Source organism: Hylaeus anthracinus, unplaced genomic scaffold, assembly GCF_026225885.1.
Source record: "Hylaeus anthracinus isolate JK02 unplaced genomic scaffold, UHH_iyHylAnth1.0_haploid 11981, whole genome shotgun sequence".
NCBI lineage: Eukaryota > Metazoa > Arthropoda > Insecta > Hymenoptera > Colletidae > Hylaeus > Hylaeus anthracinus.
This window is the reverse complement of record NW_026534329.1, coordinates 2,840,113-2,854,840: the sequence shown is the minus strand read 5'-3', so window position 1 is coordinate 2,854,840 and position 14,728 is coordinate 2,840,113. Positions and strand designations below refer to the sequence as shown.

At 40.2% G+C, this 14,728-nt stretch overlaps 1 protein-coding gene across 2 annotated transcripts in view; it reads right to left on the bottom strand.

Moving 5' to 3' along the window:
- The window catches only part of LOC128885395 (serine/threonine-protein kinase tricornered), a 249,157-nt gene that overhangs the window by 47,501 nt on the left and 186,928 nt on the right, over window positions 1–14,728 (bottom strand). The window contains exons 1-2 of one of the 2 annotated variants that reach the window (XM_054139421.1): window positions 14,013–14,457; window positions 9,912–10,045 (exon numbers count right to left, since the gene is read on the bottom strand). The exons of the other annotated variant lie outside the window; for it this stretch is intronic. Coding sequence (XP_053995396.1) covers window positions 9,912–10,045; window positions 14,013–14,014 — 136 coding nt within the window. The 5' untranslated portion in view covers window positions 14,015–14,457. Of the gene's footprint in view, window positions 1–9,911; window positions 10,046–14,012; window positions 14,458–14,728 lie in introns of those variants that run through there. 2 annotated transcript variants of the gene reach the window in all.

Below are 14,728 nucleotides of genomic sequence, written 5' to 3'. Positions count from 1 at the left end.
GCCGAGAGTTTCTTGAACGGGATCCGGTTCCAATTGAAGGGGCAAACGAGCACAAAGAAACTGTAGAATGTTAGCCATTTATAATGTTTGTAACAACTGATTTCAGACGTGAGATACACCTTTCATCTACGCGAGTCGCGGAGTATACGATACTTCGAAAACGGAATCAAATACGACAAAATGTTTGACTGCCTTTCGAATGAACATCGTGACGAAGATCATCCCCTTTCGAGTCCTGCCTTGTCTCGTAAAGTTGATAATTCTGTTATAAAAATCTTAAAAGTTCGATTGAATGATCATAGAAGTGGAATATTTAGAATCTAGCATAGCAATTCGAGTTCGTTCAAAGACAATCGAACAAAAAGCATTCGATAAAATGCGACTACGATGGTTCCTCGCCAAGACAAGATTTCGCAAACGTCCACCCGCGATTTCTTTCTGCAATACTCGGGAGCATCGTTCCCGTTGAAAATGGAAAGTCGTTGTATTTATTATTCGAGCGAGGAGCGGAACCGCCCGTTCTAAAGACGAAGTAAAAACAGAAAGCGTGTCCGATCGAGTTCAGTGAGACTTCACGCCTCTTTCCGCGCCCCCTTACTTATTCGTTGATATTCTCTTAGGTGCGAAAATCTCTAGAAAAATCTACGCGGTTGACACATTCGTCTGTAAGCCTCTTGCTAGGAGGAGAAGGAAAGACATCGTTTGAAATTTCATTGAAGAAAGGAGAAAATGAAAAGTAGAATGTACTGCAAGAGAAACAGGAGACAAAGTTGAAACTTTAGAAAAATTGGCAGTTGAAATATGCCTCGAACTTTAATAAAAACAAAAATTGGAGTAAATCATCTGTCCAAATGTGTGAAAACTCTGTCAATGAATTTAAATATGATTACTCGATTTCTGATAAATATGAATTTAACAGAAAATAGCCTTTTACTTGCGTCACACCTCGGAAATTAATGCATCACGTATCAAAAGGAAAATGAATTGCCTCGTATCGCGACTCTGCTACGATATGGAGCACGATTGGCGACGAAGTACGATTCAATTCCGTTATGTAAACAGAGATTTACTTGTAGAAGCTTACACAAGGGCGGCTGGTATCCAGACGGCGGACCTGGCGACGATAAACATTCGTTATTGGACGCGCTCGCGTTTAAAGAGACGACGAAATCTAGATGTCTAGAGCGAACGTTGATCGGCGTCGACGGTCAGGAGCCGCACGAGCAGCCCGAGAGATTCCAGTAATTAATCGTAAAACGGTTGGACGCCAGCACGGTAGCCTCCGTACAAAAATAGAGGCGCCACCGAGGATTCCGTAATGAGGCTGCGTTATGCAACGTGTTAAGGACAGTGCCCCCCGTGTGCAGATTCTTCGGGAACTTCCGTTTTTGTACGCGCGAACGGCCCGTATTAAGAGAGCCGTAATGATCACGCTCGAAATTTTATAAAGTCCGTACAAAAATATTCCTATATTCTTTCTGGATAGCACCATCACTTGAAAAAATATTAGAATCGTTAATTATTTTATAGACTCCAAAAAAATTCCTATGGTGTGCTTAATTTTTTTGGGGGGGTATTTCACGTGGTACTAAATCGAATGCAACGTGAAAAAGAAACAATTATATAAAATTGCATATTGTACATACGAAAGTGCAAAAGAAAATGAAAATTGTCGATTGACCAGTCGTGGTAGGTTCCAGTGTTAAATATAAAAATAATACTCGAGTGAGAAGTATCTTTGGAAAATACGAGAAGAACGTACAAAAGAGAGCGATCATCGGGACAGGATTTTCCGTTTGGCAAGATAACCCACCCGTCCGAAGCATCGCAAAACAAAAGTGGGACACATTGGCAGTGGCATTCGCGAAAATGTTGTTAAACGAACAGTGCCCCCCGAAGATCGACAGAAGATCCGCCCATACGTCTTTCGACCGATCCGACGGCTCCTCGTGCAGCTCGAAAAAAATCTTCGTCGACGTCGGTGATCATTAAAATACACACTTGACCTAGAGTACCTGTAGGTGAAACGAATACGAAGAGACGGGGTTACAGAAGGCTCGCGCGACGAAGAGGTGAAATCAGGATGACAAAGAGGAAGACGTTTCTGGCAGCGGTTCAAAGCGCAGTCCGACCTAACTGAAATACTGCAGTACTCCAACAGTACGTGTCGCATACCAGGTGAAAATATTGCGGAACTGTTAGCTTACCAACCAGGAATATATATCGCATAATCTACGACATAGGAAATTGTCCCCGTACTTTCTCCGCGAAATCAAATACGAGCCGCAAATACAAACGCGTTGCTCGCGTTGCTACACTTGCTTCTTATTTTAATCGCACCGACGAGATCGTAATTAAGATAATAATACCTCGTTTCGACATAGCATCGGTTATCGACGCTTTCAATTTATTCTATTAACGCGGTAATTAAACGTTTCGGTGAAAGAGGATTTCCATGGTTGTGTAACGAACGAATAAAGTAGGTTATTTATGGTGACGTTATAATGGAGTTAACGTTTGTTTCGTTTTAATAATCATCATTATTGTTGGAGGCGATTAAATATTCCCGTTTCAATTGCTATCTATAAATTAATCTTATTTACAGAAAACCGGGAAATGAGGTCGTGACGTCGATACGCAATTAAAAAGTTCAAATTGATTATACGGACCAAAGTTTGTGTATCGAACGAAACAATTGACATTAATTTATATAATTAGCGATGATGAAGCAGTAATCCTTCGACGCTTGGCTCGTTATCGAACGAAGCTAACGATTTATCGATTAAAAATTATACAACTTCCTCTCACGATATTAGGTATCGATTAGCTTCTTCGTTCGACTCGTAGATTGCGATTAGGCTAGTTGCGAGAAACAATAGGTCGATCGACAAACCGCACATGCCAGCGGGCGATTTTTACAGAGGAAGAGAATCGGTAGAGCGGTCGCATAAATACATCCAACCAGGATTTCCACTCTAATAACGTTAACACAGTCGAGACGTACATGGCAACAACAGTGGTAGACCTAACAATGCCAAGCTAGAACCGACCAGCCTTTCAGTGATTTTTCATGAAACGTTCCACGAGCATGAGTTAAGACGAAGTTGGCTATAATTCAAAAAAAGGAGGAGACTTAACTGCATCCAGAACATGTCTGTAACTGTCACCGTCGGTAGAATATTATTATATAATTTATATCAAATCAAAGAATGTGATATTATGAAAAAAAAAATATATTTTATATCAAAGAATGTGATATTGTGAAACAGGATAAGCTTGTAATTTTTTGTAAATAAAAATTCGATTGTTGAATATATCGACTTGGCACTTTAATAAATAAATGAAACTAAACGAGCGTGCTTCGTCGATCGCCTTTCGAACGGTATCTACGTTACCAGCAGGCGACACCAGGTAAACGTGCCCAACAGATAATACCTATCCCGTCAGCCACTTTCGATCGAACCACTTGACCGTCCCTTTTACCTTAAACCTTTTGCAGTTCGTCCAATTGGCGGATCGTTTTGAAACTTCACTGACCACGATCAGAAAAATAAAATCGTTGCTGCCTTTCCGAAGAGCATCGCGAAAGCTTATCAAATTAATCTTATCGGATAGTACCGCTCGAGGACTCAAAGTATACACTTGTCGAGACTTGACGACGGTATTTCCAAGTAACGGTGCGCCAATCGAAAAATAATAACGCACCTGTGCAATGAACCGTACGACGCACCAGTCGCGGGAATATTTTAAACACAATTTTGCGCGCGCACTTTCAGAGGATGATCAATTAATTTTTTTACGACGGAAACTCGCGGCAAGAAAGTCATTTCCGCGCATTATAGGGAAGATTTACAGGAAGCTGCGCGCGCTTTCCATTTCTTCTACAGGAATTACGAAAACAATGGTCCTTGCGCAACAAATTGCACACCGCATGGCGTTTGGTACGCTTCATCTTTCCAGTTATATCCTTCCTTTCCTTCCTCGGCGTGATGCGCCAGAAAACGTATTCTACATCGCGGGAAAAATGGAGATCGGGGAGACCAAGGAAACCGGTAGACAGCGCACTTCCTACAATCTGTCGTTGGTTACGTTGTTTTATCGAATCGTAGAGAAATTCGCGGGGAAATGTTTTATTCGATATTACCAACAACACTGTTTATTTATAAATATACGTATAATGCTGTATACTCGATATTCATGTTATACTTTAAATGATACGAACTACGAAAGGTTTTATTCTAGGAAATCCAAATTTTTATGCTAGAAATAAAAATAAAATTAAAATACAAAATGTATCGTCACTAAACTGCAGATGTTCATCTAAATTCATATTTTTACGTACACAGATGAAGAATAGAAACGTAAATTAAAGTATATATTATTCTGCATACCTTATATATTTATGCATTTTTAATGTAAATTAATCGCAGTGCGATAATCGCAAATTTCCAACACGATATCTTGAATATTTACTAGAGCAAAGTAACGATTAATCTGAAATTGTAACACATCCGGCTCATCGCGTGTTGGTGTGTTATTCGATTATGGCTCGGATACGAATAATAAACCGAGGATTAAATTAAACGGTTCCGAATTTTCAATGTCACGACGCCAAAAGCGGCCGAGTATAAACAAAAGATGTCCATGATGGAAACGAAAAATATACTGGCTCTTAGAACAAGCATCAAAATAAACGAGAAACGTTTAAAATACACTTGCGATCCAAATGACGACGAATGAGCAATCGAGATGGAAAAATAAATTTAGCGACGCATATAAACTTTTATAACGCGTGGCAAACGAACAAGACGATGATTCGCGAATACTAAGGGCAATTATCGATGGCTCATTAGAGGCGTTCATGAAAGGGTTAATTCGATATCGTTACGCGACAGAAACGTCATTATTTTAATGAGATGGCAAACGTACGCGTTAAGGTTTACAGCACGGGTAGCGTTTACGATACACTCGGGACATCTTTGCTGGCTTGGAAACACTGAATTCTTATGTTCTTTTGTCGCTTCTGTTATTATATTGAATTGCGTACAATTTAGCTGTAGGACAACTCCGAATTCTAACGAATCATCGTCGTAAACTCTTGAGAACCTGTAAGAATGACGAAATAGCGGGTTAAGTTCAACACGATCTAGGATGAAACACAGACAACTGATTTTCTCGATAAAAAATATAATAAAATATAGCTTGTGATAAATGAAATCAATGGGATTACCTGTTCACGAATCCAGGAATTATTTTCGTACTCCATTGCCGCGTTTATTTCGTTGCGGTGCGTTATTACGATAATTAATGGTAGTCGGCGATAGGTTTCGCCTATAGATGGATTTTATTCCGCAATTAGGCGATACCGCGGCCTCTTCGTGGTAGTTTACGAGGAGTTATCTTTAACTACGATGTACATACCGTCCTATTTGCAATGCCACCGTGCTTAACCGTGCATGTCGATGCAAACGAAGCCTCGAACCAGCAACGATACTGTTGCCGCGAACCAGAGATGGGCAAAATTCTTATCCCGATGAAAGTTTCGAATAACGAACAGAAGATAAAGTCCTTTTTATTCCCTGGTCGTTGAATAAACATTAACGTTTCAATTAACCGTTCGTTCGCATAGTTACAAATAAATCATTCAACGTTTATTGCTCGAATGTAGTAATCATCATCATCTTCGCCACGGACAGATTTAATTGTAGATAGTCTTTACGAGTTTTCGAAAGAAATGATTGTTAGATTAGGTGTTGAAATTAATTCCGTGTTATTTCGAAGTGAACCGTTCATTAACAATAGAAACAATAGAAGTTTTAATATTTCCTCAACCACACGTTCCAAAAAAGCATAATAATTTGTGAGTCATTATTACGAATGTTGGTACTTTAACGTAACAAAATGGTGAATAAATATTTCTATTTAAACTACAGTCGTACTTTAACGTAACAAATTGAAAGGCAGAGAATTAATTTCTACATCAAATTATATAATTAAAATTCTGATTTCTATTCGACGAGCGATTTGTTGTTTATTATGCGTTATTCGATACTTTTATCAACGCACAGATAAGAATTTTGTCCATTTCTGATAGAACGATACGGTAAGCGAGCGTAGACGCGCTTACGTTGCGAATAGCTTTCTTCCGGACTGACGATTGACGTTAATCATGATTCGCGTTAACCTTCTCGCGTTTTAACTCGGAACGAAGTTAAGAAGGAAAATGCGCGCTCATTAATCCGTTTAATTATACCGACACGGAAGCAACGCGGTGAAATCCCGATGCGACACAACTGTGCAATGTTACATCTCACCCAACGATCATCGTGGCGAACTTAACGATCCCTGTCCTTTTCTTGCCTTCCGTACTGTGTACAGAGGGTCAGAAAGTTACACAATTCGAGCTACAAGAAGTCGAAAAGTTCTATAACATTTTTGGAATTCGACCTGCCGTTTTTGTGATACGAGCAATTAATATTTCATCTCATTAGGTGTAGAAATTAATTCTGTACCTTTACATTCGATCGTTTGTAATTGGAGTTTAAGCCATAGAATTGATTTCTACGCCTAATACTTGTACGCTAGAAATTCTGTTATCTAGGCGAGAATTCTGCCTATCTACGCTTGGTGTTTCCGTGACGGTAAACAAAAGTTAACGCGTGTATTGGCAAGGAATAGGAAGGTCGACAGGTCTGGAATAAATACGTCTTTTGTGCCTGGTATCTTGCTGGCACAGCTACAAAAAAGGCCACTGCTGTTTTTTCACTCGCAATTCGTCGTCTTCACAAAGAAACATAGAGACGAATACAGCGAGTCCTCGAATCGTACGCGTGACTTTTCGTCGATTCGAAACACAATAGACATAACTCTTTTATCTGTGTCGTCGTGTAAAATGACTCATCGACGGATCTATTTTTAACCGACTTCGAAAAGGAGGAGGTTACTCAATTCGACATGTATATTTTTTTTTTTATGTCTGTTCACCGATTACGCCGAGATGGCTTGACCAATCGGAATGAATCGTGTTGCATCTTGTAGAGCATACCCCCTTCCCCCCGGTGGTCCCATTATCACGACTTTTTGCGATTTGTCATTTTTTACCCGTCTTTTTACCAAAAAAACCGTGATTTTTAGGTATGCTTGCCGATTACGTCGAGATGGCTTGATGAATCGGAGTGAAACCTCTTACATCTTGTCGAATATTTCTTCCAGTTGATCGCGTAAAAGAAACATTTTGTGATTTGTCATGTTTTACCCGTTTTTTTTTTTTAAACAGAAACATTTTGTCTTGCTTCTTACTCCGAGACGGATGGACCAATCAGATTGAAACTTCTTGCATCTGGAAGAGCATTTGCCATTTGGTCCCATAACAAAACATTTGTCCGTGTCTTATTTTTTACCACTTTATATCACTTTTTATCGCAAAAAGCGTACTATTTTACGTATGTTTGGCTTGAAACCGATGAAATCGATGAAACCCCTTACATTTTGTTGCCGGAGAGGTTTTCGCAATGATCACAGATACAAAAACTTATGAATTTCGGCGGTGCCTATGCTACCGCAGGCGCTCCTCCGGCATACTCGCGCTCTGATTGGTCGGGAGTTTCTGTTTCTGGAATATCTCCTCAACAAAGCCTCCAGCAACATTTTCGCTAGGGAAAAATTGTTTCAACCCACCCTCCCCCGCGGAACAAGCCTTTTCAAGGACCTCCAACGTTTTTAGGTCATCCTGTATATTGCTCGTAACTGTTGTTATTGCATGAAACCTATTGGTTATAGATTGCCACTAAAAAGAGTTAAATAAAATAATTTTTTGGAACAAAAATTTAACCGACTTCAAAAAAGATACAGTGAAAAGTATGAAATAATTTCTAGTTAATTTATATGAATACGCATTAGCTCTAAATATAATAGTTTAAAAGTATGGGAAAATGCAATGAAAAGCATGAAATAATTTCTAGTTGATGTATATGAATCTGCATTATCGACTGAGCACTATACATTATCGACAGAGTGATCTGCATTACCGACCGAGCATTCTACATTACCGACAGAGTAAACTGCATTACCGACCGAGCATTTCAAATTACCGACAGAGTAAACTGAATTACCGACCGAGCATTCTATATTACCGACAGAGAAAACTGCATTATCGACCAAGCTCTACATTACCAACAGAGTAAACTGCATTATCGACCGAGTTGTACATTACCGACAGAGCAATCTGCATTATCGACTTTCACCGACATAATTTTTGTGAAAAAATCCGCCAGATTTGTTTGGCCTGATAGGTCTGATAGTTATCGGTCTAATTATTTTTAGAGTATTAGCTCTAAATATAATTCTTTAAAAGTATGAAAAAATGCAATTAAAAGCATGAAATAATTTCTAGATGATGTATATGAAACTGCATTATCGACTGAGCATTCTGTATTACCGACAGAGTAAACTGCATTATCGACCGAGCAATCTGTATTACCGACCGAGCATTCTACATTACCGACTGAGCACTCTACATTACTCTAGATTACTCTGCCGGTAATGTAGAGTGCTCGGTCGGTAATTCTGTTTACTCTGTCGGTAATGTAGAGTGCTCGGTCGGTAATGTAGAGTGCTCGGTCGGTAAGTCGGTTTACTCTGTCGGTAATGTAGAGTGCTCGGTCGGTAATGCAGATTGCTATGTCGGTAATGTAGAGTGCTCGGTCGGTAATTCGGTTTACTCTGTCGGTAATGTAGAGTGCTCGGTCGGTAATGTAGAGTGCTCGGTCGGTAAGTCGGTTTACTCTGTCGGTAATGTAGAGTGCTCGGTCGGTAATGTAGAGTGCTCGGTCGGTAAGTCGGTTTACTCTGTCGGTAATGTAGAGTGCTATGTCGGTAATGCAGATTGCTCTGTCGGTAATTTAGAATGCTCGGTCGGTAATGCAGATTGCTCTGTCGGTAATGTAGAGTGCTCGGTCGGTAATTCGGTTTACTCTGTCGGTAATGTAGAGTGCTCGGTCGGTAATGTAGAGTGCTCGGTCGGTAATATAGAATGCTCGGTCGGTAATTCGGTTTACTCTGTCGGTAATTTGAAATGCTCGGTCGATAATGCAGTTTACTCTGTCGATAATGTAGAGTGCTCGGTCGGTAATGCAGTTTGCTCTGTCGGTAATGTAGAATGCTCGGTCGGTAATGCAGATTACTCTGCCGGTAATGAAGAGTGCTCGGTCGATAATGCAGATTACTCTGTCGATTGCATTTTCCCATACTTTTAAACAATTATATTTAGAGCTAATGCGTATTCATAAACATTAACTAGAAATTATTTCCTACTTTTCACTGTACCTTTATTGAAGTCGGTTAAATTTTTTTTCAAAACATTATTTTATTACATCGATGAGTTAAACGATTTTCGAATCGTTTCAAAATATTTTTCCAGCGCTCGTTTTACGTAAACTTGAAACTTCAAAATATTACTTAATATATTTTAGTATTTCTACATTTCCCACACTAATTTCCGACTATAATCCCTTCCAATTCTCCACACGTTTGCTCTTAATGCGACGAAGCGGTTTTCAAACACTGTTGACCGTGATAAAATAATTGAACATATGCGACTTGAGATATGGCGGGAAAGTGTAAATTGGTCTCAAAGCAAAAATGAGATTGACACGCCTACTATACGTAATCTCGCTAAGTGGATCTGGACAGAGAGAAAGTAAATAGAAAACTTTTCCCGAGATAGAATCGTGGTTACCCGAACGAAATTATTTCAAATACAATTGTACTCCGTTAATGACAGTGTCACAGCTGTACCTCGCCTTTGTTCATCCTACGTCGTTATCTCTCGCGTAGTTTTTATTTTTACTTGATGTTTACGAGTAACAACTGTTGCAATATTTACGTATGGTTCTTAGAACTCGGGCACGTACCTTCTTGGTTGGGATTGTTAACGTTAGGGTTGGGATGAGAAGTCAAAGAGGACGGAGTCTCGTCCTCGGCGACGCCCATCGTTGTTGCTGCTGTTTGCTGATGATGCGTCTCCACTTCGGTAGCCTCTTCGCACCTGCGTAAAAAGAAACAGTTTTAAGTATCGTAGAAGTCCTTTAAAAAATAGCGCCACAGGGATTTAAACTCGGAGCGCTCCAATTGGAGTCGGACGCTTTTCATATCGAAACATGTTTGCACGTTATGAGTCGCGTTCTTATTTAACTTATTATACAAGTACTTTCAGCAAACAGATTCTTCGTTAAGTAAATTGTTTTCAACAAAAAAAATTGTTGAACGTAGCTCCGATTTTCGCGCTAGTCCATGGTGGCTTCCTTCCTCAATCGAGGATCGTTCGAGTGGAAGGAACCCTCTAGTTTGCAAGTAGACACGACATTGCTAAGCGTTTGCGGTTTGGCACGAGACAGCATTTTTCACCGATCGTTTTCATGCCTTCTCGGATAGAAAGTGCTTACGTAAAGCTTCACTTTACTTACTGCCAGTGGCAGAGTCAAGGACCCGATGCGGCTACTATGAGAAACGAACGAGCGTGCATTCGCGTCAACCGCCGTTTACGTGTTAATAAGACGCTATACAAATAACATTCGTCGTTAAATCGCGTCTCGGAAGGTTCCGTTTCGAAAGCCTGAACATTAACATGTTTAAACGCCGTACAGAAACGAGACTAATTATGTAATTAACGCATCGACCGTAACGTCAATTTAAACGAATTTTTCTTTTGAGCTTGGAGGAGGTTTCTTCATTAATTTGCAGCATTTTGGCCAATTGAAATGTAGAATTTCTATAAATAATTTTTTTTTACAGAGTAGAATTTACGTCATGTTTTTATAACTTTGAGAATATTTTGGGTACGTCTTAAAGTACATTTGGTAATTTTTTCAATTAATTTCACACAGAAATTCTTGAAACGACGTGCGTTTCTTTTTTGAAATATTTTTTCAATCCATGGGAATAATAACTCAAAAAGTAATTGACCGGTCGTTTCTAAACTTTATATAGATCTACTTTATTTAACACATTCACGCCGGCGCTACTATTTCGTTTCTCGTGTTAAATGCCTTGAATGAAGATATAAGGTAGAGTTAAGGAAAGGAAATGCACCAAATAAATACATGTACTTGGTAAAAATTAGCGCGTTTATCGAACCTGCTCAATCGCATGTTTCCAGCGAATTAACATGCTCTGAAAACCTCCGACAAAGATTGAACGTTATTATGCGCATCGATGTCAAGGAATTTTCTAAAATATTATTCCATAATCGTCTAACTTTACGTCTTTCACCAATAAACGTTTTTTGCACGTAAACACCCATATCAAAAGTCTCAAACGATCGATAAACAATTACAGTTCGCGGAGGAATTAACTTTATTATCCTGGCAAATTGGAAATGTATTTCTATCGAGCTGAAAAAGCCTCCGAACGATTCGTTACCATATGCGTGTAAGTACTTCGCTATCTGGTTATTCCGCTATGGAATATCGAAGAGACTGACCTACATTCGGCGGGCTGTTGGCAATTTACTAGAAACTGGGGTCACGAAGACTTCGACACGTATTATTTACAGCTGATAATATTTGTGATGGATTTATTTTCGTGTCCATAAATTGCTAGTTTAACGTTATTCGCGCACGTGTCCTTGTTTGTTGCGTCGATGTTAGCGAACACGCCTGTAATTTAAACGCAAGGGAAACGACACGGGACCTGACAATGAATGCAACGACGTATTTGTTACGAAGTGAACTTATCTAGCTCGGTGTTATCTGGGTGCATTCTGCGCAATTGTACCGTTCGAGAACGATAGGACAAAATGAAAGGTTGGCGTGCACGAAATGTTGCCTTTCTCAATCAAGCCTCGTGTATCTAATCCAATCAATTTCCAGGCGATTTCTTACGCTGGAATCGTTTTTCCAGTCTCGTAGAAATCAGAAGTTCTACAGATCGAATACAACTTATAATACAATCCTTGAAAAACAATTATACAAAATTTCAAGTAAAAATTCACGAAATTGCCAAAGTTATAGAGCTTGTTGGAGTACAGGTCGCTCGGAGTTAAATGCAATTTTTCTCGAAACCGTATTTTCGAAGCGATTTCAGAAAAACTATTGAACCGATCGACTTCAAAGGACTGTGTATTAAGAAACGAAACCAGGTGAGATGATAGATTGCAGTTTTTCATTAATCACTAAAAATTCAGGACAATTTTGCTGAATAACAAAGAAGACATCGCAATGTCCCTAACTATATATTGACCGCGACGCCGTGAACACATATTCCACATCTCACGCGCGGCTAACCGCTCCGTAATCTCTCATAAAAGCTGCGTCGCGACGATTTTCCTCTTCGAGAGGGAAGCTTTATCATCGAACAATTAAGACGCACAACTACTTTGACCTTTCAAACACACCAGACCCACTTTCAATCATTAATCTCGCGAAATGAAAGTCCAATTGATTTCGAATATCCACGGAATAAAGAAATCAAACAAATGACAATGTAACGGAGCCAATGGAATGTACGGGATCGAATTAGGGAATACAGGGTGTAACGATTGAAATATAAAGGGTACGAGCAAGACTAAAGATTAAAACCTTGGTAAATCCGTGTTCTTCAACGTAAAATTGTGATTATTCGCGGTGTAGCGGTCCCGAAGGTTCGTTCGCAGGCTGTGCAGACTTGACAGAGCGTAGCTCCGTAGTAAAACAGGCTTCGTGGACTCGACCGAGGAGACTCCGGTCGTTTCTCCTTCGGCCAACGACCGTCTTCTCTCTACCTTTGGTTTCGTGCGTCCCGTAAGTGCATACGTCCGAGCGACGTCTGCGACGCCGCTCCCTTTACGCGCACCTCTAGACAAATGTCACATTTACCAGCTAAAAACGTCCGTCCCACCGAAGCAGAACGTGCTTCGGAATTTAATCGATTTCCACGCTTGAAATTTTTAAATCTGGTTGCGAGCAAATAGTTTTCTTTAAGAATTTTTATTTCACGTAACAAATAATTGTGGAGTGTCCACATACATATAATACAAATTCTTACGTAAAACCTTCCCGTGACCTTTGACTGCCTCAAGGTGACCTTCGATCGTGAACTTGAATTTCTCGATGAACCAATTTCGAGTTCGTATAAAGCTATATCTTTTATTTTCTTCAACAGTCGGAGTCGGACTAATCATTTCTATTTTCAACGAAATTTTTAGAGGAAGTTCGGACAGCTGAGTGAAATGAACGAGACAAGAAATTTTCATGCCAGCGCGACCGTGTATGGAACACGGAATTTCCTGAATTCCGGTGATATTTACTTTTTTAATTAACACCAGAATGTTTCTGGCAAAGCTGTACGCATACCGCGATGCACAGAACATGCCAAGCATTAATTGAAAATTAATTGAAAATTCATCGAAAACATATTTTCCCAGTTTTCACAAAAAGGTTGGTACCTTAATCTACGAATAATAACGAGCAAATATATGTGTTTAAACTAGAGCTATAAATTCTAAAGGCGCGGGATTAATTTCTACACCTAATATTTTATTCGACGGCCTTTTTGTTCCGTATCGACGCCAGTTGCGGATCTAACGGATATCCCCTTCCCCAAATCGAGGTTTTAACCTTATCCGCAGGTAAAGCGCGAGTTTGATGATTTCATGGAAGAAAGAGATCAAGGAACGGAGTCGAGTCGGGAAGCATTTGAAGAGAACAAGACCGGTTCCACGCGCGTTCCTGTCACGATATCTCGTAGGTGTGCGGAGGAGCACAAAGGCGTATATACACGACGACACCGTTGATAAAGTGTACGGCACGGTGGTGTGCGTGGAGAGAGGCGTGCGCGCGACAAGCGCGAACGAACATAAAGGGATTGTGCACAGTTCGATGTCAATGAATCGTGTTTACAAGAATAGTTCCCGTTATGTCGTCAGTCTTTCCTACGAAGACAGTCTTTGCTATCTTACGCACGACTGGCAACGAGACCCCCTTTCTTCTCCTTTCGCCATAATTTTCGCTACGAACTTACACCGCGTATGTACTCACATCTTAATACGCGACTCCGTCTTGAAACTGCATTCGTAGGCCTGTAGTATTCGATGATTGGATGCTATGGAACTCGCGTCAGCTCTTTGGCCGTAGTTACTCTCGATCGTGTTTGATATTCCACTGTACTCCACTCACTCACTACCGCGTTACCCTCGAACCACGAACAAGATAAGCGATACACTCGCGAGCTGCGGACCTACCGAGCTGCCAGCTTACCAGCTACCGTCCCGAGAGTCCCGGCCAATTCTCGATGTCCGTTTTTCGCGCCGACACTTTCTTCACCTCTCGCTCGACAGACTACTCACTTCGATCCACAACAAACAACGAATCCTCTTCTCGAATTGCTTAACGGTCGTTCGTTCGAGGACGATCGCACCTTGATGCACGATGAACGCGTGTATACGAACCGTGAAAATTCGTGAAAAACGATGAGATATTGACAAATACGTCGAGGCGTCGCGACACCGTCGACTAAATTTCACTCGACCACCAGGTGGCGCCACGTTGCGATCCGTCGTCCTTTAACTCGTTAACAAAGGGGTTCCCAAACTCTCACGTGTGTCACTCCTATTTAAAACAGAAGATTATTGAACATTAATTATACAAATAATATTTTTATATCTGTAGTGAAAGGAGTATATGAATCTCCTACTTTTATATTTTAAACTATGATGGATACTTATTAATCTAGGTTCAAATTAATCTGGTAATCC